This window comes from Liolophura sinensis, chromosome 7 (genome assembly GCF_032854445.1).
Source record: "Liolophura sinensis isolate JHLJ2023 chromosome 7, CUHK_Ljap_v2, whole genome shotgun sequence".
NCBI lineage: Eukaryota > Metazoa > Mollusca > Polyplacophora > Chitonida > Chitonidae > Liolophura > Liolophura sinensis.
In genome coordinates this window covers 622,457-645,128 of record NC_088301.1, presented here as the reverse complement: position 1 = coordinate 645,128, position 22,672 = coordinate 622,457, and the positions used below count along the sequence as shown (strand labels likewise).

The following is a 22,672-nucleotide window of genomic DNA, read 5'->3' as shown; positions in this document are numbered from 1 at the left end:
ATGATTCATCCATCTTGGAGGTCCACTTGAGAGTTTTTGTGAAGTTGGATTAATTTCTCATCAGAAAAATTCTTATTTCTGTCCTTGTGAATATGCATTATGTAACGAGCAAACTTTAGATGAAATACTGTATTTCAAGTGTCATTGTAGGCATAATTTCAATCCCATCACATTTATCTGGTGTTGCCTACAAAGTGACTTGTCACCAAGCCACCCACTATCTATGATTTTAGGATGCAGGTTTATGCAATGTCTACGTGTACATACCTAACCAACAACGACAATTCTCATCAGATACCAGATGTGTTCATACCATTATTTTCTTACCTCCTGTCTTTTATGAAGGAATAGTAGTGACCAGCATTAGCTTGCCCGTTGTGTACAACAATGCCCACCAGCTCATAGTTTATGGGCTGGTATGGTTTGGGATCCTCTGAAGTTATCTCCGCTGTTTGCAGCTCTCCATCTGTTCTGTCTGTGTTGTCCGTGTCATAACCACTGCTGCTCCCACATGGACTAGAGTTCTCCCTTAATGCCATTCCTTCTGTGGTGTAAGGCTCCATGTCCAGCGTCCACGGAAACTACAAGTCAACAAACCAGTACAACGTTACTTAGTGTTCTGACCAACATCCACGGAAACTACAAGTCAAACAAGCCAGTAAAACGCTACTTAGTGTTCTGACCAACATCCACGGAAACTACACGGCAAACAAACCAGTGCAACGCTACTTGGTGTTCTGACCAACGTCCACGGAAACTACACGGCAAACAAACCAGGAAAACGCTACTTGGCGTTCTGACCAACGTCCACGGAAACTACACAGCAAACAAACCAGGAAAACGCTACTTGGTGTTCTGACCAACGTCCACAGAAACTACACGGCAAACAAACCAGGAAAAAGTTACTTAGTGTTCTGACCGAGGTCCACGGAAACTACACGGCAAACAAACCAGGAAAACGTTACTTAGTGTTGTGACCAATGTCTACGCAAACTACAAGTCAACAAACCAGTACAACGCTACTTGGTGTTCTGACCAACGTCCACGGAAACTACATGGCAAACAAACCAGTACAATGTTACTTAGTGTTCTGACCAATGTCCACGGAAACTACACGGCAAACAAACCAGGAAAACGTTACTTAGTGTTGTGACCAATGTCCACGGAAACTACAAGTCAAACAAACCAGTAAAACGTTACTTAGTGTTCTGACCAACATCCACGGAAACTACAAGTCAACATACCAGTACAACATTACTTCGTGTTCTGACCAACGTCCATGGAAACTACACGGCAACAAACCAGTAAAACGTTACTGAGTGTTCTGACCAACGTCCACGGAAACTACACGGCAACAAACCAGTAAAACGTTACTTAGTGTTCTGATTAACGTCCACAAAAACTACACGGCAAACAAACCAGGAAAACGTTACTTAGTGTTGTGACCAATGTCGATGGAAACTACAAGTCAACAAACCAGGAAAACGTTACTTAGTGTTCTGACCAACGTCCCCGGAAACTACACGGCAAACAAAGCAGTACAATGTTACTTAGTTTTCTGACCAACGTCCACGGAAACTACACGGCAAACAAAGCAGAAAAACGTTACTTAGTGTTCTGACCAACGTCCATGGAAACTACACGGCAACAAACCAGTAAAACGTTACTTAGTGTTGTGACCAACGTCCACGGAAACTACACAGCAACAAACCAGTCCACTGTTATGAAGCCTATGCAAGGATCAACCTGGCTGACAGGAAGATGGACTTGGTAAACCATGAGCATTTGTCCATGACATCCCCAAGACGTATGGCGTACACAAAAACGATGGGCTGAGCATTCACCACAGTCACATTCAATTTACTTATTTATCTTGTTGTTTAACATTATACTCAATAATTGTTCAGTTATACAATGGTGGTCAGTAAAATGGGTGGAGCAGCTTAAACTATCGACCATTGGCTATTCAATGATGAACTTTCTCACGTATGAAGTTCAGATATGCACACTACACTGGTGGAAGAAAAGTGGTCTTCAACAAATGTTAGACTACGCAAACGGCCACACCAAGGCTCCACCACCAATCAGAGCGGGTAATACCAACAGTTCTCCTCAAAAGGCCACACCAGTATTGTTGACTGCTTATTGTCACCAAGGCTCCACCACCAATCAGAGCAGGTAATACTAACAGTCCTCCTCAAAAGGCCACACAAGTATCATTGACAGCTTATTGTCACCAAGGCTCCACCACCAATCAGAGCAGGTAATACTAACAGTCCTCCTCAAAAGGCCACACAAGTATCATTGACAGCTTATTGTCACCAAGGCTCCATCACCAATCGGAGCAGGTAACACTAACAGTCCTCCTCAAACAGCCACACCAGTATTGTTGACTGCTTACTGTCACCAAGGCTCCATCACCAATCACAGCAGGTAACACTAACAGTCCTCCTCAAAAGGCCACACCAGTATTGTTGACTGCTTACTGTTGCCAAGGCTCCACCATCAATCAGAGCAGGTAATACTAACAGTCCTCCTCAAAAGGCCACACCAGTATTGTTGACTGCTTATCATCATCAAGGTTCCACCACCAATCAGAGCGGGTAATACCAACAGTCCTCCTCAAAAGGCCACACAAGTATCATTGACAGCTTATTGTCACCAAGGCTCCATCACCAATCGGAGCAGGTAACACTAACAGTCCTCCTCAAACAGCCACACCAGTATCGTTGACTGCTTATTGTCACCAAGGCTCCACCACCAATCAGAGCAGGTAATACTAACAGTCCTCCTCAAAAGGCCACACAAGTATCATTGACAGCTTATTGTCACCAAGGCTCCATCACCAATCGGAGCAGGTAACACTAACAGTCCTCCTCAAACAGCCACACCAGTATTGTTGACTGCTTACTGTCACCAAGGCTCCATCACCAATCACAGCAGGTAACACTAACAGTCCTCCTCAAAAGGCCACACCAGTATTGTTGACTGCTTACTGTTGCCAAGGCTCCACCATCAATCAGAGCAGGTAATACTAACAGTCCTCCTCAAAAGGCCACACCAGTATTGTTGACTGCTTATCATCATCAAGGTTCCACCACCAATCAGAGCGGGTGATACCAACAGTCCTCCTCAAAAGGCCACACCAGTATTGTTGACTGCTTACTGTTGCCAAGGCTCCACCATCAATCAGAGCAGGTAATACCAACAGTCCTCCTCAAAAGGCCACACCAGTATTGTTGACGGCTTATTGTCACCAAGACTTTACCACCAATCAGAGCGGGTAATACCAACAGTCCTCCTCAAAACAACAGAGATGGCTGGTGGGATTGAGCAAATACTGCAGTGCCTGCAGCATTATACCCAGTGTATTTACCACTGTGACATATCTCTTCACTATATCTTGCCATGGACATTACATCTACCCCAAGTTCATTTTGTGACCGCTTTGACAGACGGGCACCATTTCTATCACGCCTGCCTTTTATCTCACCTTAAAGTAGTCGTCAAACTTTAGAGCCCTGTTGGATTCCCAGTCATACCCAAACCTCTTCAGCTGGATACAGAGCACCGGTGGCAACGTCTTAATACACATCCTCTTTATTGTGTTTCTCTGTAACAACATATAAAAGACACATGGAATACTAGAGATTGTGCAAGACATGCACTCCAAAAAGGAAGCAAAGAAAATATTATATGCAGAAAAAAGAAATACACGTACATGTCTATTCAAAGTGAACCGGCACATAAAATTCTATAAAAATTGATACAAGTTACAGCATGGAAACCAATGACCAATGAGAAGGATGGAATACATTAAACAAGCAAAAACCCAAAGGGATATTATTACAGAGTTCCGCTGACCTTTTCTCCACACTTCTCACAGAAATAAGCGTTGTCCCCCTCTAGAAGCTCCCCCTTCACAAACTGGTCGAGGGAGTCCTGCAAGGTAGCATTCTTCACCGTCAGGTTCAGCGCAAAGAAAGCCTCCTCTCTCTCGTACCTAGCCATTGGGAAAACAAAACACCAGTCAGCATAAAACCATTCCTATTTTACTCGGCTCATTTATGTATGCAGAATAATGAAAACTGTCAAGGCCTGATCCAGGGCATCTTTCAAGCCGTCAGAAGAGTTTGGTGGTCAAAAGATTTGGATCCAACATAAAGTAGGTATGAAAAAGTAGACAAGAAAGTGTACTGGTACATGATATAAGAGTAGCCATGCAAAAAGACCTGTAACTCACCTGTGTGGACAATCCTTACAGATTTTCTGATCAGAGAAAATTCCCTGAAATTTTTTCATAAAGACTTTCTCCTTTCCAAGTTTCTGACAATAGATGGAAAGATATGATAAGGTCAGACTTTCACTAAATTAATTAAGCACTTGGAAAAACTATAACTTAAATATCTGTAAAAAAAAAAAACAATTTAATATAGCAGTATTCAGAATGTCATCTTTATACACAAATATCCAAGTTCTTCATACAGGAGTTATCTGCTTGCACACAAGCTGGCAAAATATGACCCCTTTTACCTTAATCACAGATTAATTGATCTCAATTCATGACTACTTCTCACCTTGAGATGCTCGTCAACTTGATCAATGAGAGCCTGGAAGAAGTCAAAAGCATCCTGCTGTTCCCGCACATTGATAGTCTGCCCCCAGAGTTTAAACACCTTCCAGAATCGCTCAGGGACATGGTACTGGAGCTTACTCTCCAACAGGTGACCATACATCTGCTGGATCTGGTAAAACACACTGTGAAACAAAACACAGGGTAGTAAGTATACAGGTAAGGTCTGACAACAGACTTCCAGAACCACTCTTACTCTCCAACAGGTGACCATGCATCTGCTGGATCTGGAAAAACACACTGTGAAACAAAACATAGCAAGTAGTTAGTAAGTATACAGGTAAGGACTGACAACAGACTTCCAGAGCCACTTAGGGACATAGTACTGGAGCTTACTCTCCAACAGATGACCATATATCTGCTGAATCCACTAAAGCACACTGTGAAACAAAACACAGGAGGGCAAGTATACAGGTAAGGTCTGACAACAGACTTCCAGAACCACCTAGGGACATGTTACTGGAGCTTACTCTCCAACAGGTGACCACATATCTGCTGAATCCACTCAAGCACACTGTGAAACAAAACACAGGAGAGCAAGTATACAGGTAAGGTCTGACAACAGACTTCCAGAACCACTCTTACTCTCCAACAGGTGACCATACATCTGCTGGATCTGGTGAAACACACTGTGAAACAAAACATAGCAGAGTAAGTATACAGGTAAGAACTGACAACAGACTTCCAGAACCACCTAGGGACATGTTACTGGAGCTTACTCTCCAACAGATGACCATATATCTGCTGGATCCGCTAAAGCACACTGTGAAACAAAACACAGGAGAGCAAGTATACAGGTAAGGTCTGACAACAGACTTCCAGAACCACCTAGGGACATGTTACTGGAGCTTACTCTCCAACAGGTGACCATATATCTGCTGGATCCACTAAAGCACACTGTGACACAAAACACAGGAGAGCAAGTATACAGGTAAGGTCTGACAACAGACTTCCAGAACCACCTAGGGACATGTTACTGGAGCTTACTCTCCAACAGATGACCATATATCTGCTGGATCCGCTAAAGCACACTGTGAAACAAAACACAGGAGAGCAAGTATACAGGTAAGGTCTGACAACAGACTTCCAGAACTACCTAGGGACATGTTACTGGAGCTTACTCTCCAACAGGTGACCATATATCTGCTGAATCCACTCAAGCACACTGTGAAACAAAACACAGGAGAGCAATTATACTGGTAAGGTCTGACAACAGACTTCCAGAACCACTCTTACTCTCCAACAGGGGACCATGCATCTGCTGGATCTGGTGAAACACACTGTGAAACAAAACATAGCAGAGTAAGTATACAGGTAAGAACTGACAACAGACTTCCTGAGCCACTTAGGGACATGGTACTGGAGCTTACTCTCCAACAGATGACCATACATCTGCTGGATCTGGTAAAACACACTGAGGAGAGTGGTACATATTACCTGTCCTCATCAGGGTTTTCCTCATCCACCCCCAGCACCGTGTCAGGGATCCCTGGGGTCATGAATAGCTGCTGGATGACAGAGTTCATGTAACACGTGGCACCGGCATTCTTCAGGCCCACAAACCCACAGTCTGCTCGTCCATCCACAGGTGGCATGTACTGGAGAGATAAAGGACAATCAAATTAGGTAAACAACAGTCACATTAGGTAAAACAACAGTCAAATTAGGTAAAACAGCAGTCACATTAGGTAAACAACAGTCACATTAGGTAAACAACAGTCACATTAGGTAAAACAACAGTCACATTAATACAAGGTAAGGTTAACCTAACACGATTTACTTTAATGATGTTTTATGCTGTGTTTCAGAACACCTCACCTTTATGAGGACTCTAAGGATTCCAGATGGAGGAATAAACTATCACAAATCCTACATGTGAAGACCATGCACCTACATGTGCCATCTGTGGCACTTTCTTTCCACCCTTCTCCCTCAAAATTCCCTCCCTTCTCTCCAAATTCAAGTGTTGAACTGAACTACATTCACTCATCATTTATTTCAATCATCTTTGCTTTGAACCATAAGTTTGCTTCACCTATGTTAAGGTTACAGAACAGGTGATACATAGATACCAGCTCCTGACAAATGAATGTCAGGTGTCTTACCTCCCACTCGTTAGCTGAGACTGGGTTGAACAGGTGATACCTGAATACCAGCTCCTGACTAATGAATGTCAGATGTCTTACCTCTCACTCATTAGCTGAGACTGGGTTGAACAGGTGATACCTGGATACCAGCTCCTGACTGATGAATGTCAGGTGTCTTACCTCCCACTTGTTAGCCATTTCTGGGTAAAACAGGTGATGTACAGATATCAGATTTTGACAGATGAATGTCAAGTGTCTTACCTCCCAGTCATTAGCTGGGTCTGGGTTGAACAGGTGATGCATAGATATCACCTCCTGACAGGTGTCTTACCTCCCAGTCATTAGCTTAGCCTGGGTAGAACAGGTGCTGCATAGATATCACCTCCTGCCAGATGAATGTCAGATGTCTTACCTCCCAGTCATTAGCTTAGCCTGGGTAGAACAGGTGCTGCATAGATATCACCTCCTACCAGATGAATGTCAGATGTCTTACCTCCCACTCGTTAGCTGAGTCTGGGTAGAACAGGTGCTGCATAGATATCACCTCCTGCCAGATGAATGTCAGGTGTCTTACCTCCCACTCGTTAGCCGAGTCTGGGTTGAACAGGTGATACATGGATATCAGATTGTGACAGCTGAATGTCAGGTGTCTTACCTCCCACTCGTTAGCCGAGTCTGGGTAGAACAGGTGATGCATAGATAACAGATTCTGACAGACGACAGGTGTCTTACCTCCCACTCGTTAGCTGAGTCTGGGTTGAACAGGTGATGCATAGATATCAGCTCCTGACAAATGAATGTCAGGTTCTCCTGGGAGCCACTGGCCAGCTCTGTCAGCAGTTCATACGCAGCCGTCCTTGATACACCATTACTACACCTGTGTACAATGCAAACAAGAAGGTTTTAGTAAGATATCTTTGGTCTGAAATTAACATCTGATCTCACATTCTCTATCCTACTATCAGATCGGAACACTTTTTTAAAAATGTTGTACCACAAATTTTTTTATTTTTTGTTCAGTTAGATGTGCATTTAGGTAAATTGATAGAGGAAACCAGGCAAAGTCAGCAGGAAACCAGGCAGAGTCAGCAGGAAACCACATAAAGCCAAAGGAAACCCGACAGAGCCAGAAGGAAACCATGTAAAGCCAAAGGGAACCAGGCAGAGCCAGCAGGAAACCAGGTAAAGCCAAAGGGAACCAGACAGCGCCAGCAGGAAACTATTACATAAGATCTGACAAGCTACTACAGCCACATAAAAGAATAGGAAATCAATTGGAAGAAATGACAAACCGCTTTACAGGTTTAAACCTTGTGATCATAGGCACAATAAACTCCTTACACCTAAAGTTTTGCTGGAAAGGCATTCAGGACGTATAGATGTACACAAGCAGCAGCAAGAGGCTCGCTATAAATGCTGAACATCCACAACTTAAACAGAGCGCAAGCTTATACAACTGTCAATCAAGGACAAGAACTTACTAAGATTGAAGTCTGTGAGTGAGGTGAAGACTTACTTTGGGCTGAAGTCTGTGAGTGAGGTGACGACTTACTTTGGGCTGGAGTCTGTGAGTGAGGTGATGACTTACTTTGGGTTGAAGTCTGTGAGTGAAGTGACGACTCACTTTGGGTTGAAGTCTGTGAGTGAGGTGATGACTTACTTTGGGCTGGAGTCTGTGAGGGAGGTGATGACTTACTTTGGGTTGAAGTCTGTGAGTGAAGTGACGACTCACTTTGGGCTGAAGTCTGTGAGTGAGGTGATGACTTACTTTGGGTTGAAGTCTGTGAGTGAGGTGATGACTTACTTTGGGCTGAAGTCTGTGAATGAGATGATGACTTACTTTGGGTTGAAGTCTGTGAGTGAAGTGACGACTCACTTTGGGCTGAAGTCTGTGAGTGAGGTGACATTTACTTAAAATTGAAGTCTGTGAGTGAAGTAACTAATTACTTAGGATTGAAGTCTGTGAGTGAGGTGATGACTTTCTTTTTGCTGAAGTCTGTGAGTCAGGTGACAACTTACTTTGAGCTGAAGTCTGTGAGAGAGGTGACGACTTACTTAGGATTGAAGTCTATGAGTGAGGTGATGACTTACTTAGGATTTAAGTCTGTGAGTGAGGTGACAACTTACTTAGGATTGAAGTCTGTGAGTGAGGTGACGACTTACTTAGGATTGAAGTCTGTGAATGAGGTGACGACTTACTTAGGATTGAAGTATGTGAGTGAGGTGACGACTTACTTAGGACTGAAGTCTGTGAGTGAGGTGACGACTTACTTGGGATTGATGTCTGTCAGTGAGGTAACAGCTTACCTTGGGCTGAAGTCTGTGAGCGAGGTGAAAACTTGCTTCAGAAACAAGTCTGTGAGTGAGGCGACGACTTACTTTGGGCTAATGTCTATGAGTGAGGTGACGACTTACTTGGGATTGAAGTCTTTGAATGAGGCGATGGCTTACTTGGGGCTGAAGTCTGAGTGAGGTGACAACCTCCTTGGGGCTGAAGTCTGTGACTGAGGTGACGACTTGCTTCGGATACAAGTCTGTGAATGAGGTGACGACTTACTTGGAGTTGAAGTCTGTGAATGAGGTAACAGCTTACCTTGGGCTGAAGTCTGTGAGTGAGGTGAAGACTTGCTTCAGATACAAGTCTGTGAGTGAGGTGACAACTTACTTGGGGTTGAAGACTGTGGGAGAGGTGACGATTTACTTGGGGTTGAAGTCTGTGAGAGTGGTGACGAGTTAATTGGGGTTAAAGTGTGTGAGTGAGGTGACCACTTACTTAGGATTGACGTCTGTGAGTGAGGTGTCACTGGTGGACTTGTCCACGTTACTGCTGGTGATCAGCTTTGATGCTGGGAAGAGGAAGTCATGGAGCAGGTCACCCACCAGAGATTTACCTATTACATAAAACATATGATACAGGTAAATATCGTGTAAACTCAACCAAGCGTAGCTATAAACTAAACATTTTCTATGAATCAGATTATACCAGATTCAATCCTGCCATCTGCTCAGTTCAGCAAAAACTATCTCATCTTTGTTAACCTATATGACGAAGTTTATTACAAGGTGTTGTCCAACACTTTAAATTCGCTTACTTTATGGTCAGTCAGTCACTGCTAAATAGCGCTTACCATGTTCCTCTTTAGAGACATTATCACAGGTGAAGAGTGTGCGCAGCAGCTTGAGGTGACCAGCCAGTAAGATGTTGTCTGTCTCCTTCACTTCACAGTTCTCAGATGGGACAAAATTCCCCAGCCAGGCTAGTTCATCCTCAAGCATGCTGTTACAGTCTATCTGCAACTTCTCCTGATCCATGACTGTTGACAGATTCAATACATACTGATAAACACATGTGTACATAGACTGCTATATCTAGCACAAATCGGGAGGTTTTCTTGGCCTCTTACATCTTTCAGCTCCTTGGTGAGTGGTACACTGTAGGTAGTTTATGATGCTCTGAAGCTTACAGATAAGGGTATGTTGGTGAACCCAAGGTGAAACCCTGTCCACATCAGACCTGTCAAGATGCCCAACTCAGCTGGACTTGACCTGACAGCAACTGCATCAGTTTCCACAGTCATTGTGTTGCGCTAGCATGCTAACCACTCAGCCATGGAGGCCATGGAGTAAGTTAATGCACTAGTACAAGAAGAAGTAATGTGTGTATATATCACATTTCTTTTCCTGACTTTACAAAAACTCCCTCTATGCTTATTTTCTTTAATTTAACTCTTAAATAATCTTACTTGAAAGCCGGTCCAGTAGACGACAGCGTAGTTCAAAATACTGGGAACAATGGCGTAAAAGTCTGCTTCAAAAAAAATGGAAACAAAAATACTGGTTACAGTAATTTTAGCTCCATTGTTATTCTTTATATTTACACGGTTTATAGTAATTACTTTAATTATTAACTAAATGTTTCATTACAAATAGTAACATTTTTTTTTTCATCTTTTCTAATTCGTCATTCAGAAATCAAAGAACTTTACAAAGAGAATACATTTGTAGCACTGGGGAATCTGGAAATTGTCCTCTTTTGTATGATATCAGGAAATTTATTAGTTTCACATTTTGATAAATTATTCAAACTTAAAACAAAGTGAACACGATGCAGCAACACAGATAAGCAGTGATAGTGTCAGTTACCTTTGACTAGCACCCCTGGTGGTTGATGATGTCACCCAGAAGGGGAGGTAAGCCTTGAGGATGACCTGTAGAAGGAACTGTTGTGGAGTCTGTACATGGTTATCTGTCCCTGAGTTATCTGTCTGGCTGAGCAGCATGAACTGTTCTAGTGCGGCTGTGCGTATACTGTCCTGTACACAGCCAACCAGGATGTCGATGATGAAGTCAGCCACGCACGGCAGAGAGTAGAAGGAAGCTACAGAGTAAACACACGGTACACCGCTCACAAACGTAGTCTCATATTCATTTACTAAATTACTTGCATATTTAAACTGTGATTTTCATTTGTACACATAAGTATAGCCAATACATATATCTACTCTAAACTATCATGTTAGAATACCATAGCAATGTCTTCATCCTATTCGGGGTGCTACTTCAGTCTGACCAGACTCTAGACTCTCATGTCCTGTGAACATACGTCCCTGCTTTATCATACCGACATGTACATCCTATTCGGGGTGCTACTTCAGTCTGACCAGACTCTAGACTCTCATGTCCTGTGAACATACGTCCCTGCTTTATCATACCGACATGTACATCCTATTCGGGGTGCTACTTCAGTCTGACCAGACTCTAGACTCTCATGTCCTGTGAACATACGTCCCTGCTCTATCATACCGACATGTACACTAGCAGAATTTACATGCTCATAAAATAATCCTGTTCTTCAATTTAAATCTCATTAGCCAAATATATCCATGTACATGTATAACAGCTACTGTGAAAAAATCTGAACAAGTTTTAATAATGAACATTAATCATATTTCAAACCCCTCCTCAATCATCTAAAGGTTTGATCAGCGATCAAATCATGTAATATCAGATCTGCCTCTTTCCTGTAGTTTATTACATGAGGTACATGTATAACTGTTATTATGTATAAATCATAATAACAGTTATGTATAAATCCACAGTGTTTCTGACACGTGACCTGACCCTCATCAATGACAGCAGAAACCTGGCTATATCTGTTCTTACATATAAGCTGACTTCGGAGTCGTAGACAGGCCACCAGCAGCTCCAGGGCCTCCCGTGCTATGTTTGTGTCTGTGGTGGAGATTGTCTGCTGCTGGACACAGACCCCAGAGTGCAGAGTTTGCCCCTCCCCCTCACTGCTAGTACTCCCAGTGCTCCCTACAACAACAAAAATAGCATAGTACCATACCAGTCATTTGGTGCAAAAAAAAAAAAAAAAAAAAAGAAAAAAAAAAAACCAACATGAGCTCTCTAAGAAATATATGTACAACATTTGTACAGCTGTTCATCACTTGCCTACACTTCTTACTTCATAAGTACATACGGCAGCTTTGTTTACAGAGTGAAGGAAATTCCAAGAGCACTATTAAATAGAAAACATAAATTTTGTTATACTTGGTCACATCAGAGATTTTGCTCTCAGTTTGTTACTTCTGTCTCTTAAATTGACCACAACTGGGCATCAGAATTATTTGCTGATACAAAGCTTTACAGACAATCGCAAAAGTAAAGCAGAAGTCTAGTTCTGACAGTTTATATCATCTCTTAACAGACATTTGCTAATTTGCATGTGGTCAAAATACACTGTGAAATGAACTGAAGTTTTGACTGCAAATTTGTCACACACTGTAAGAAGAGGAAGTTTTGAAGCCATGTGTCACAGGTCCACGAACACAGTTCTTTAGCAGGCTGGGATTAACTGGATTAAAAAGACTTTTCCCTGAATCCACTAAATCCTACGATCCAATTTTAGCACTGATCAGTAATACATGTGCCCGGTTTACTCACCTGTACTACTTTGTCTGCTGCGTCGTCCTCCCGTGTACCAGCCACTGCTCTCTCTGATCGGTTGATTACAGCCTACCAGGTGGAGTCGTCCCGCTGCCGCAGCCCAGGTGACTCTCATGAAACATGACACTGTCTCTGTGAAGTCGTGGACTCCCATCGTCTGTTAATCACAGAACAATGTAACACAATTGGAGTAAGTAGTCCTCGGGGTAATTCTAGAAATTATTACGAGGTCAAACCTTAATAAAAGCTGAAATGAAATCCGTCTGTGCTGGTTTCCTTAGCCACATTTCTTCAAAAGCTTGTCAGAACAAAATACTGTTTACAAATCCTAACAGCTAGCCACAGAAGATTTCACTGATTCACACCGCTGCATTTACCTGCATGGCAACACTGTATTTACCTCTATGGTCCTGTTATATTCACATGTACCTGTACCAATCTGCTGTACTTACATGTACCTGTACGATCCTGCTGTATTTACATGTACCTGTAAGACCCTGCTGTGTTTACCTGTAAACCCTGCTGTGTTTACCTGTAAACCCTGCTGTATTTACCAGTAAGACCCTGCTGTATTTACCTGTATGGCCCTGTTGTATTTACATGTACCTGTATGACCCTGATGTATTTACCTGTAAGACCCTGCTGTGTTTACCTTTAAGACCCTGCTGTATTTACCAGTAATACCCTGCTGTATTTACCTGTAAAGCCCTGCTGTATTTACAATCAGGGCCCTGCTGTGGTTACCTGTATGACCCTGTTGTATTTACCTGTGTGGCTACTGTGTTTACTTGTGTGGCCCTGTTGTATTTACCTGTATGGTTGCAGTATTTACCTGTATGGCCCTGTTGTATTTACCTGTATGGCCCTGCTGTGTTTACCCATATGGCTGCTGTGTTTACTTGTGTGGCCCTGTTGTATTTACCCGCATGGCCCTGCTGTATTTACCTGTGTGGCTGCTGTGTTTACTTGTGTGGCCCTCCTGTATTTACCTGTATGGCCCTGATGTATTTACCTATATGACTCTGCTGTATTTACCTGTATGGCCCTGCTGTGTTTACCCATATGGCTGCTGTGTTTACTTGTGTGGCCCTGTTGTATTTACCCGCATGGCCCTGCTGTATTTACCCGCATGGCCCTGCTGTATTTACCTGTGTGGCTGCTGTGTTTACTTGTGTGGCCCTCCTGTATTTACCTGTATGGCCCTGATGTATTTACCTATATGACCCAGCTGTATTTACCTGTATGGCCCTGCTGTGTTTACCCATATGGCTGCTGTGTTTACTTGTGTGGCCCTGTTTTATTTACCTGTATAGCCCTGCTGCCTGCAGACAGACTGACATCTATCAGAGGCAGGTGACCACTGGCAGCCGACGCCCGCCGGGTCATTGTGGACACTATCCCCGTCTCTTCACACCTCTGCTCATTGGTCGCATAGTTGGACTGGTCCTCACCAGTTACCGTCTCACCACACAGCAAAAATCTGCACGAGCAAAGCAAGGTATACATGAACACAGAACGATTGAGGACTGAATTTTCAACCTTTTTGGTGTACTGATTCCCACAGTGACAAACTAATCAATTCATTTCTCCCTTAACATGTAGACACATGTACCTTAATCCATTTGACAGGTATGAGGGCATAAAAACATGTACACAAGGTTCGCACAGGTGATAAGAAAATAAATTCCTGCACTTTCCAGGACTAAATTCAAGCACCTTCCAGAATTCAAAATCAAAGCGATATATGTTGTATGTAAGTACAGGCCCCAAGTCTCACGTGGTAAAATCCCCATCCATAATGATATGTGTAAATGACATGGTTGTCCCTTTTTTGAAAGATCAACCACCACTCAGTTTTTGCACAATAATTACAGGTGGTGTGTTGTTCACCGTCATCCCATAATTTCCTGCAATGATTATGTACACTACTGCCATTCTGGCCCTGGCGACTTGGGCTGTTTGTCAAAGAGTTACCTCCCCTATCACTTATATATTGAACGGGTTAACTCCTAGATCATAAAATATGCCTTGTGTTTGTGTCCCTCTTCAACCAATCATTAATTCTGGAGATAATAGCCACTCAACGCAAAACTTACATTTCCAAGGCATTTTGTTAATGTATTGGCCCTAGTAGGAATGGTAAAAATAATCCTGTATCATACACAGAGCTGGTAGAAGTATCAGTCTTGATGGCAATGCGTGCGGCTATACTATAAGTATCCATGCTCCAGGGCTGCGTACATAATTCAAGCTAGCTAAATGCTAAAATGCTGCAAGATATGAGTCAACCAAGATAAGGTCTGAAGTGGACACTGAAGATGGCTTCAAAAGGCACAAATATGATGAAATGTGAATGGTTTTATACTGTTTTACACTTTTACATTTGTGACATCTACTTCACTAAACCTCCTGAAATTCAAGCACTTTCCAGGACATTTACTAAAAAAAAGTCAATTCCAAGCACTTTCAAAGCCTGTAATTTCTAAAAACAATTTCAAATATTTTCCAGGTTTTCAAGAACCCTGTGTACACCTCACTCTCATACAACCACACACTTCAGTATGACATGGTCATAAATGTGTCCATGAATTTTTCACACAGCCCACATCTGTACATACTTTCAAATGTTTCAGTGAAGAAACCTTACATTGTGTATTGTCCTTGCACTCAAGGAGGTTTGGTTATCACGTTATTGTTCAAAGAAAGCCATATATTATGATTAAATTTACACCGAACATTCAGCATGACACTGTCCCTATTCCTATGTAACATGTCACAGACTAACAAATTTCATACAATGCACTTCATTTATAACATGATAGGCCAATGACAGCGTTGTAATGCGGTGAAGGGAGGTGTATTTACTTATGACTTGTTTTTTTATTTATTTATTTATTCAAATAATAGCTGGTCTTTTCTCTAAACAAATTCACATGTACATGACAGCAATCTTCTATGCAGTATGAAGTAAAGCCCTGACAAAACCTTTACTTTATTGGTTTTTACTTTCAATCTTAGGTGTAGACTCTCTGGCCAACAAACGCCCTTATCATTTCCTTACCTAGCCAGCTGCAGACAGATCGAGTAGCAGCCCTGCCTGGTCTGATAATCCACCTCCATGGGGATTGAGTCCTTCTGTAACACACTAACCACCAGACTCAGGCCCCCGGCATTCAAGAAGTCCTCACAGAAGGACTGGGCACTGTGCTGTACACCCAGGTCATAGCTCGTTGGCATTAGCTTGTTACTCAGTACCTAAAACACAGACAGCAGAGCAAGTCAAATCTGGGGAGATTTTACCAGATCATGCCTTCATATCTTTTGATACTACATATGTCTGCATTGGGGTATGTGTACCTTTCTCCATGCAACTGCAACTCTTATCCAAGAAATACTGACAATTGTCATCTTGTAATAAATGAGCACTACATCATCAAATTGGCCACAAAACCTCATCACAGAGGCAGGCATGAATGGATTACCCAGCACAGTCAGTTAATCCTATATCCATTCATTTTTGTTTGAAGGAGTCATCTTTGGTTCACTTTGAGATTTCTAAGATAACAGAACAGGGTTATCCCTGCAACAAGTCATGATCATACAAGAAGAGGGGGAAGATAAAATGTCAGCTGTATTCAACATCAAGGAAAGTGGACATCTCCAAATGATGATAAATGATCATAAACTGTTTTTTCTGTACATTATATCTTGCAAATCATTCTCAAAAATAGCCTGACGCAAATTATAGCCTGCAAAGACAAAGCACTACATAAACCAAAGAAAAACTTTCAAATTTTTCTGCTGCTGTTTGTGTTAAAATTGTCTAAATGCCTTCACAACAAAATGCTGAAATTTTGTGGAAGAATGAGGACTTGTTTCAATAGCATATTTACAGCAGATAAAGTGCAGTGCTATGTGCAGCCTGCTCTGTCCAGTGCTATGTGCAGCCTGCTCTGTCCAGTGCTATGTGCAGCTTGCTCTGTCCAGTGCTACGTGCAGCTTGCTCTGTCCAGTGCTATGTGCAGCCTGCTCTGTCCAGTGCTATGTGCAGCTTGCTCTGTCCAGTGCTATGTGCAGCTTACCCTGTCCAGTGCCACGTACAGCTTGCTCTGTCCAGTGCTACGTGCAGCTTACCCTGTCCAGTGCTACGTGCAGCTTGCTCTGTCCAGTGCTACGTGCAGCTTCCTCTGTCCAGTGCTACACGTAGCTTACCCTGTCCAGTGCCACGTGCAGCTTGCCCTGTTCAGTGCTACACGCAGCTTACCCTGTCCAGTGCTACGTGCAGCTTACCCTGTCCAGTGCTACGTGCAGCTTACCCTGTCCAGTGCCACGTGCAGCTTGCTCTGTCCAGTGCTACGTGCAGCTTACCGTGTCCAGTGCTACGTGCAGCTTACCCTGTCCAGTGCTACGTGCAGCTTACCTCCAGGTTGTACAGTACTCTGAAGGTTGACATATCCGGTGCATTGGCATCAAACAGAGACTTGAGCGTGTCCTTGGGGCATTTAGAGCTGGGTGCAGGGCTGGGGGTGGGGCTCAGAGTGGTCTTCTTAGGGCTGGAGCGAGGACTAACATCATCGGTGGACGGAGATTGCTTCAAGGTCTGTGTTACAAAATACATCAGGTAAAGTTTAAGAATCACATGGAGACAAATACCGATTGCTCAGACATGACTGGTGGAATACACGTATGCCAAGAGTATGCTTTGAGTTTCACACAGCATGCCCACAGTACAGGTCACCATGCATGGAGCTTTGTGGAGTTTGCCTCGGGGACAAATAGTCTCCATTCTGGATTTGGTTTTTGTCCATGAATGTGCCTCGCAATAAGTTATTTTTCTCATCCGCTCAACATCTTCTGATCATTTTTCAATGCATTTTTTTTTCAACTCAATATACTTGTACATATAAATGACCACTAATTCCACTCAATTTTTGTCCTAAAATCATAAATCTGATGCGAATATGTTCAATTAAGTCAACATATCAAACCATACAGAAGTGTTGATAACCTGTACATACATGTGTATGTATATATATATATCTCAGTCATATCATTCCAGTGCTGTCTCACTGGAATGCCATGCTGAAGACACCAGTCAGCAAACTGACATGGAAACTATCAGTACTTCACATAAGTTATATCCAAATGCATGAATCTGGGTCTCTCACACAGGAACAAATAATTTAACCACTCCACTTTTGCTGTGCCGAGATGAGGCGGACCACAGAGTGACTGATGACAGAATGAATACCTGTTCACACTCCTTACCCTCTGACTAATGGAGTCCAGAGCATCTGTGATGGCCGGGTCTGTTGGGATCAGCATCAGCAGCTTCCGGACACGCCGTCGTATTCTGACAAACAAAAAGTAGCCATATAGACATAATAGCCATGTAGAACATATATGAAACAGTGCTAACCACTCGGACACAAAGGCCCCAACCAGATTTACTTTGCTTTGCTAGCATTGCTAACCACTCGGACACACAGACCCCAACCCGATTTAGAGGTACTGTGCTTTGCTAGCATTGCTAACCACTCGGACACACAGACCCCAACCCGATTTACAGTTACTGTGCTTCGCTAGCATTGCTAACCACTCAGACACGAAGGCCCCGACCAGATTTACAGTCAGATGACTGACAACATCCATCCTGACAAAGTATGGTTAGAAAGAAAGCTAGCTCTGACTGGTTCTTTATGGTTACCACATATCCACCAGTTCCATGTACATGCTTCATGCACATCCCACATACTATTACACAGCCTGGTTGTTTAACACCCTGTGGATGACCATCGGTAGTCGGTGGTTGACTCTACCGGGTCAGGTGACTACAGAGTGATGTTGCATACCGACAGCGACCAGGAAAGATGAACACATCCAAACTTATTGATGGTATTGATGGTGGCCATGTTCTCACAGAGCCAGATGGGAGAGTGCCGGTTGGAAGAGATCTTGGCTCAACACAGGTAAAGAATTACTGAGAATAAGTTGCTGATATATACCTGGGCTCCTCCAGATCTGCCAGCTGATAGAGCATCTCAAACACTTGTCCTCCTGCAGCCATCACCACGCCTGGTAGCATCTTCTCCTGTAATCAGCAACACAGGTGTGTCATTCATACAGCCACAGACTCAATCAAGTTTTCTTCTGATTTACACATGCATACAGGAGTGAAAGGTGACGAGTATAAAAAGATTGTACGGCATTAAATGAAAAGGATGACACCATTTTTACCTGGTATATAACGACAGAAGGTTTACATGCTAGCAGCCAGATTGGAGCACAATTGACATGAGGTGGTGTTGCTGCTGAGCCCCAATATGGCTACCAAAGCCTGACTGTAATACACTAATAACGTCCACGGTTTATCTCCATAGCTACTGCTAAGCTTTATACATGATGTTTCTCACCATACCTGCTCAAGATCAAAAGACTGTTTTGCTGTAGGCGTCGACGGAGGCTGTAAAAATAAGAAAGGTACGCAAAAATATTAACATAAAATCACTACTTAGAAATAGCAGCATACTAAACAAAGTCAAGATGCAAAGACTGAAAATCCACAAAAGAATTACACTAAAATTTCTTTTCCAGCCAAAGTACTTGCATCACATGTGAACATGCACATACGTACATCAGAGAACAGCCAGTTGTCAGTGTCCCTGTTTAGCAGTCATGCTGTGTAGGCTTAGGTAGTACAGTGCAGTGTCCCTGTTTAGCTGTCATGCTGTACTGGCATAGGTAATATGAACAGTGCTGTGTCTCTGTTTATCAGTCATGCTGTACAGGCATAGGTAGTATGTACAGTGCAGTGTCTCTGTTTAGCAGTCATGCTGTACAGGCATAGGTAGTATGTACAGTACATGGTCCCTGTTTAGCAGTCATGCTGTACAGGCATAGGTAGTACATACAGTATAGTGTCTCTGTTTAGCAGTCATGCTGTACAGGCATAGGTAGTACATACAGATCATGGTCCATGTTTAGCAGTCATGCTGTACAGGCATAGGTAGTATGTACAGTACATGGTCCATGTTTAGCAGTCATGCTGTACAGGCATACATGTAGGTAGTACATACAGTACAGTGTCTCTGTTTAGCAGTCATGCTGTACAGGCATAGGTAGTACATACAGTACAGTGCCTCTGTTTAGCAGTCATGCTGTACAGGCATAGGTAGTATGTACAGTACATGGTCCATGTTTAGCAGTCATGCTGTACAGGCATAGGTAGTATGTACAGTACATGGTCCTTGTTTGGCAGTCATGCTGTACAGGCATAGGTAGTATGTACAGTACATGGTCCTTGTTTAGCAGTCATGCTGTACAGGCATAGGTAGTATGTACAGTACATGGTCCCTGTTTAGCAGTCATGCTGTACAGGCATAGGTAGTATGTACAGTACATGGTCCCTGTTTAGCAGTCATGCTGTACAGGCATAGGTAGTATGTACAGTACATGGTCCCTGTTTAGCAGTCATGCTGTACAGGCATAGGTAGTATGTACAGTACATGGTCCTTGTTTAGCAGTCATGCTGTACAGGCATAGGTAGTATGTACAGTACATGGTCTCTGTTTAGCAGTCATGCTGTACAGGCATAGGTAGTATGTACAGAACAGTGTCTCTGTTTAGCTGTCATGCTGTACAGGCATAGGTAGTATGTACAGTACAGTGTCTCTGTTTAGCAGTCATGCTGTACAGGCATAGGTAGTGTGTACAGTACAGTGTCTCTGTTTAGCAGTCATGCTGTACAGGCATAGGTAGTATGTACAGTACAGTGTCTCTGTTTAGCAGTCATGCTGTACAGGCATACATGTAGGTAGTACGTACAGAACAGTGTCTCTGTTTATCAGTCATGCTGTACAGGCATAGGTAGTATGTACAGTACATGGTCCATGTTTAGCAGCCATGCTGTACAGGCATACATGTAGGTAGTACATACAGTACAGTGTCTCTGTTTATCAGTCATGCTGTACAGGCATAGGTAGTATGTACAGTACATGGTCCATGTTTAGCAGTCATGCTGTACAGGCATACATGTAGGTAGTACATACAGTACAGTGTCTCTGTTTAGCAGTCATGCTGTACAGGCATAGGTAGTATGTACAGTACATGGTCCATGTTTAGCAGTCATGCTGTACAGGCATAGGTAGTATGTACAGTACATGGTCCTTGTTTGGCAGTCATGCTGTACAGGCATAGGTAGTATGTACAGTACATGGTCCTTGTTTAGCAGTCATGCTGTACAGGCATAGGTAGTATGTACAGTACATGGTCCCTGTTTAGCAGTCATGCTGTACAGGCATAGGTAGTATGTACAGTACATGGTCCCTGTTTAGCAGTCATGCTGTACAGGCCTAGGTATTATGTACAGTACATGGTCCCTGTTTAGCAGTCATGCTGTACAGGCATAGGTAGTATGTACAGTACATGGTCCTTGTTTAGCAGTCATGCTGTACAGGCATAGGTAGTATGTACAGTACATGGTCTCTGTTTAGCAGTCATGCTGTACAGGCATAGGTAGTATGTACAGAACAGTGTCCCTGTTTAGCTGTCATGCTGTACAGGCATAGGTAGTATGTACAGTACAGTGTCTCTGTTTAGCAGTCATGCTGTACAGGCATAGGTAGTGTGTACAGTACAGTGTCTCTGTTTAGCAGTCATGCTGTACAGGCATAGGTAGTATGTACAGTACAGTGTCTCTGTTTAGCAGTCATGCTGTACAGGCATACATGTAGGTAGTACGTACAGAACAGTGTCTCTGTTTATCAGTCATGCTGTACAGGCATAGGTAGTATGTACAGTACATGGTCCATGTTTAGCAGCCATGCTGTACAGGCATACATGTAGGTAGTACATACAGTACAGTGTCTGTTTATCAGTCATGCTGTACAGGCATAGGTAGTATGTACAGTACATGGTCCATGTTTAGCAGCCATGCTGTACAGGCATACATGTAGGTAGTACGTACAGAACAGTGTCTCTGTTTAGCAGTCATGCTGTACAGGCATAGGTAGTATGTACAGTACATGGTCCATGTTTAGCAGCCATGCTGTACAGGCATACATGTAGGTAGTACGTACAGAACAGTGTCTCTGTTTAGCAGTCATGCTGTACAGGCATAGGTAGTATGTACAGTACATGGTCCATGTTTAGCAGCCATGCTGTACAGGCATAGGAAGTATGTACAGTACATGGTCCATGTTTAGCAGCCATGCTGTACAGGCATAGGTAGTATGTACAGTACATGGTCCATGTTTAGCAGTCATGCTGTACAGGCATAGGTAGTATGTACAGTACATGGTCCATGTTTAGCAGCCATGCTGTACAGGCATACATGTAGGTAGTACGTACAGAACAGTGTCTCTGTTTAGCAGTCATGCTGTACAGGCACAGGTAGTATGTACAGTACATGGTCCATGTTTAGCAGTCATGCTGTACAGGCATAGGTAGTATGTACAGTACATGGTCCATGTTTAGCAGTCATGCTGTACAGGCATAGGTAGTATGTACAGTACATGGTCCATGTTTAGCAGCCATGCTGTACAGGCATAGGTAGTATGTACAGTACATGGTCCATGTTTAGCAGCCATGCTGTACAGGCATACATGTAGGTAGTACGTACAGAACAGTGTCTCTGTTTAGCAGTCATGCTGTACAGGCATAGGTAGTATGTACAGTACATGGTCCATGTTTAGCAGCCATGCTGTACAGGCATACATGTAGGTAGTACGTACAGAACAGTGTCTCTGTTTAGCAGTCATGCTGTACAGGCATAGGTAGTATGTACAGTACATGGTCCATGTTTAGCAGCCATGCTGTACAGGCATACATGTAGGTAGTACGTACAGTACAGTGTCTCTGTTTAGCAGTCATGCTGTACAGGCATAGGTAGTATGTACAGTACATGGTCCATGTTTAGCAGCCATGCTGTACAGGCATAGGTAGTACATACAGTACAGTGTCTCTGTTTAGCAGCCATGCTGTACAGGCATACATGTAGGTA

General features: G+C 43.1%; 1 protein-coding gene across 2 annotated transcripts in view; it reads right to left on the bottom strand.

The window, feature by feature from the left end:
• The window catches only part of LOC135471934 (ubiquitin carboxyl-terminal hydrolase 24-like), a 78,172-nt gene that overhangs the window by 28,063 nt on the left and 27,437 nt on the right, over nucleotides 1-22,672 (bottom strand). Inside the window, exons 22-40 of one of the 2 annotated variants that reach the window (XM_064751376.1) lie at nucleotides 19,091-19,135; nucleotides 18,678-18,763; nucleotides 17,941-18,025; nucleotides 17,093-17,272; nucleotides 15,734-15,927; nucleotides 13,978-14,152; nucleotides 12,670-12,829; nucleotides 11,884-12,039; nucleotides 10,864-11,098; nucleotides 10,464-10,528; nucleotides 9,849-10,034; nucleotides 9,494-9,611; nucleotides 7,453-7,597; nucleotides 6,071-6,231; nucleotides 4,578-4,758; nucleotides 4,244-4,326; nucleotides 3,865-4,003; nucleotides 3,494-3,613; nucleotides 328-581 (exon numbers count right to left, since the gene is read on the bottom strand). In XM_064751376.1, coding sequence (XP_064607446.1) covers nucleotides 328-581; nucleotides 3,494-3,613; nucleotides 3,865-4,003; nucleotides 4,244-4,326; nucleotides 4,578-4,758; nucleotides 6,071-6,231; nucleotides 7,453-7,597; nucleotides 9,494-9,611; nucleotides 9,849-10,034; nucleotides 10,464-10,528; nucleotides 10,864-11,098; nucleotides 11,884-12,039; nucleotides 12,670-12,829; nucleotides 13,978-14,152; nucleotides 15,734-15,927; nucleotides 17,093-17,272; nucleotides 17,941-18,025; nucleotides 18,678-18,763; nucleotides 19,091-19,135 — 2,768 coding nt within the window. The remainder of the gene's footprint in view (nucleotides 1-327; nucleotides 582-3,493; nucleotides 3,614-3,864; nucleotides 4,004-4,243; nucleotides 4,327-4,577; nucleotides 4,759-6,070; nucleotides 6,232-7,452; nucleotides 7,598-9,493; nucleotides 9,612-9,848; nucleotides 10,035-10,463; nucleotides 10,529-10,863; nucleotides 11,099-11,883; nucleotides 12,040-12,669; nucleotides 12,830-13,977; nucleotides 14,153-15,733; nucleotides 15,928-17,092; nucleotides 17,273-17,940; nucleotides 18,026-18,677; nucleotides 18,764-19,090; nucleotides 19,136-22,672) is intronic. The other variant, XM_064751377.1, reaches the window with a different exon arrangement.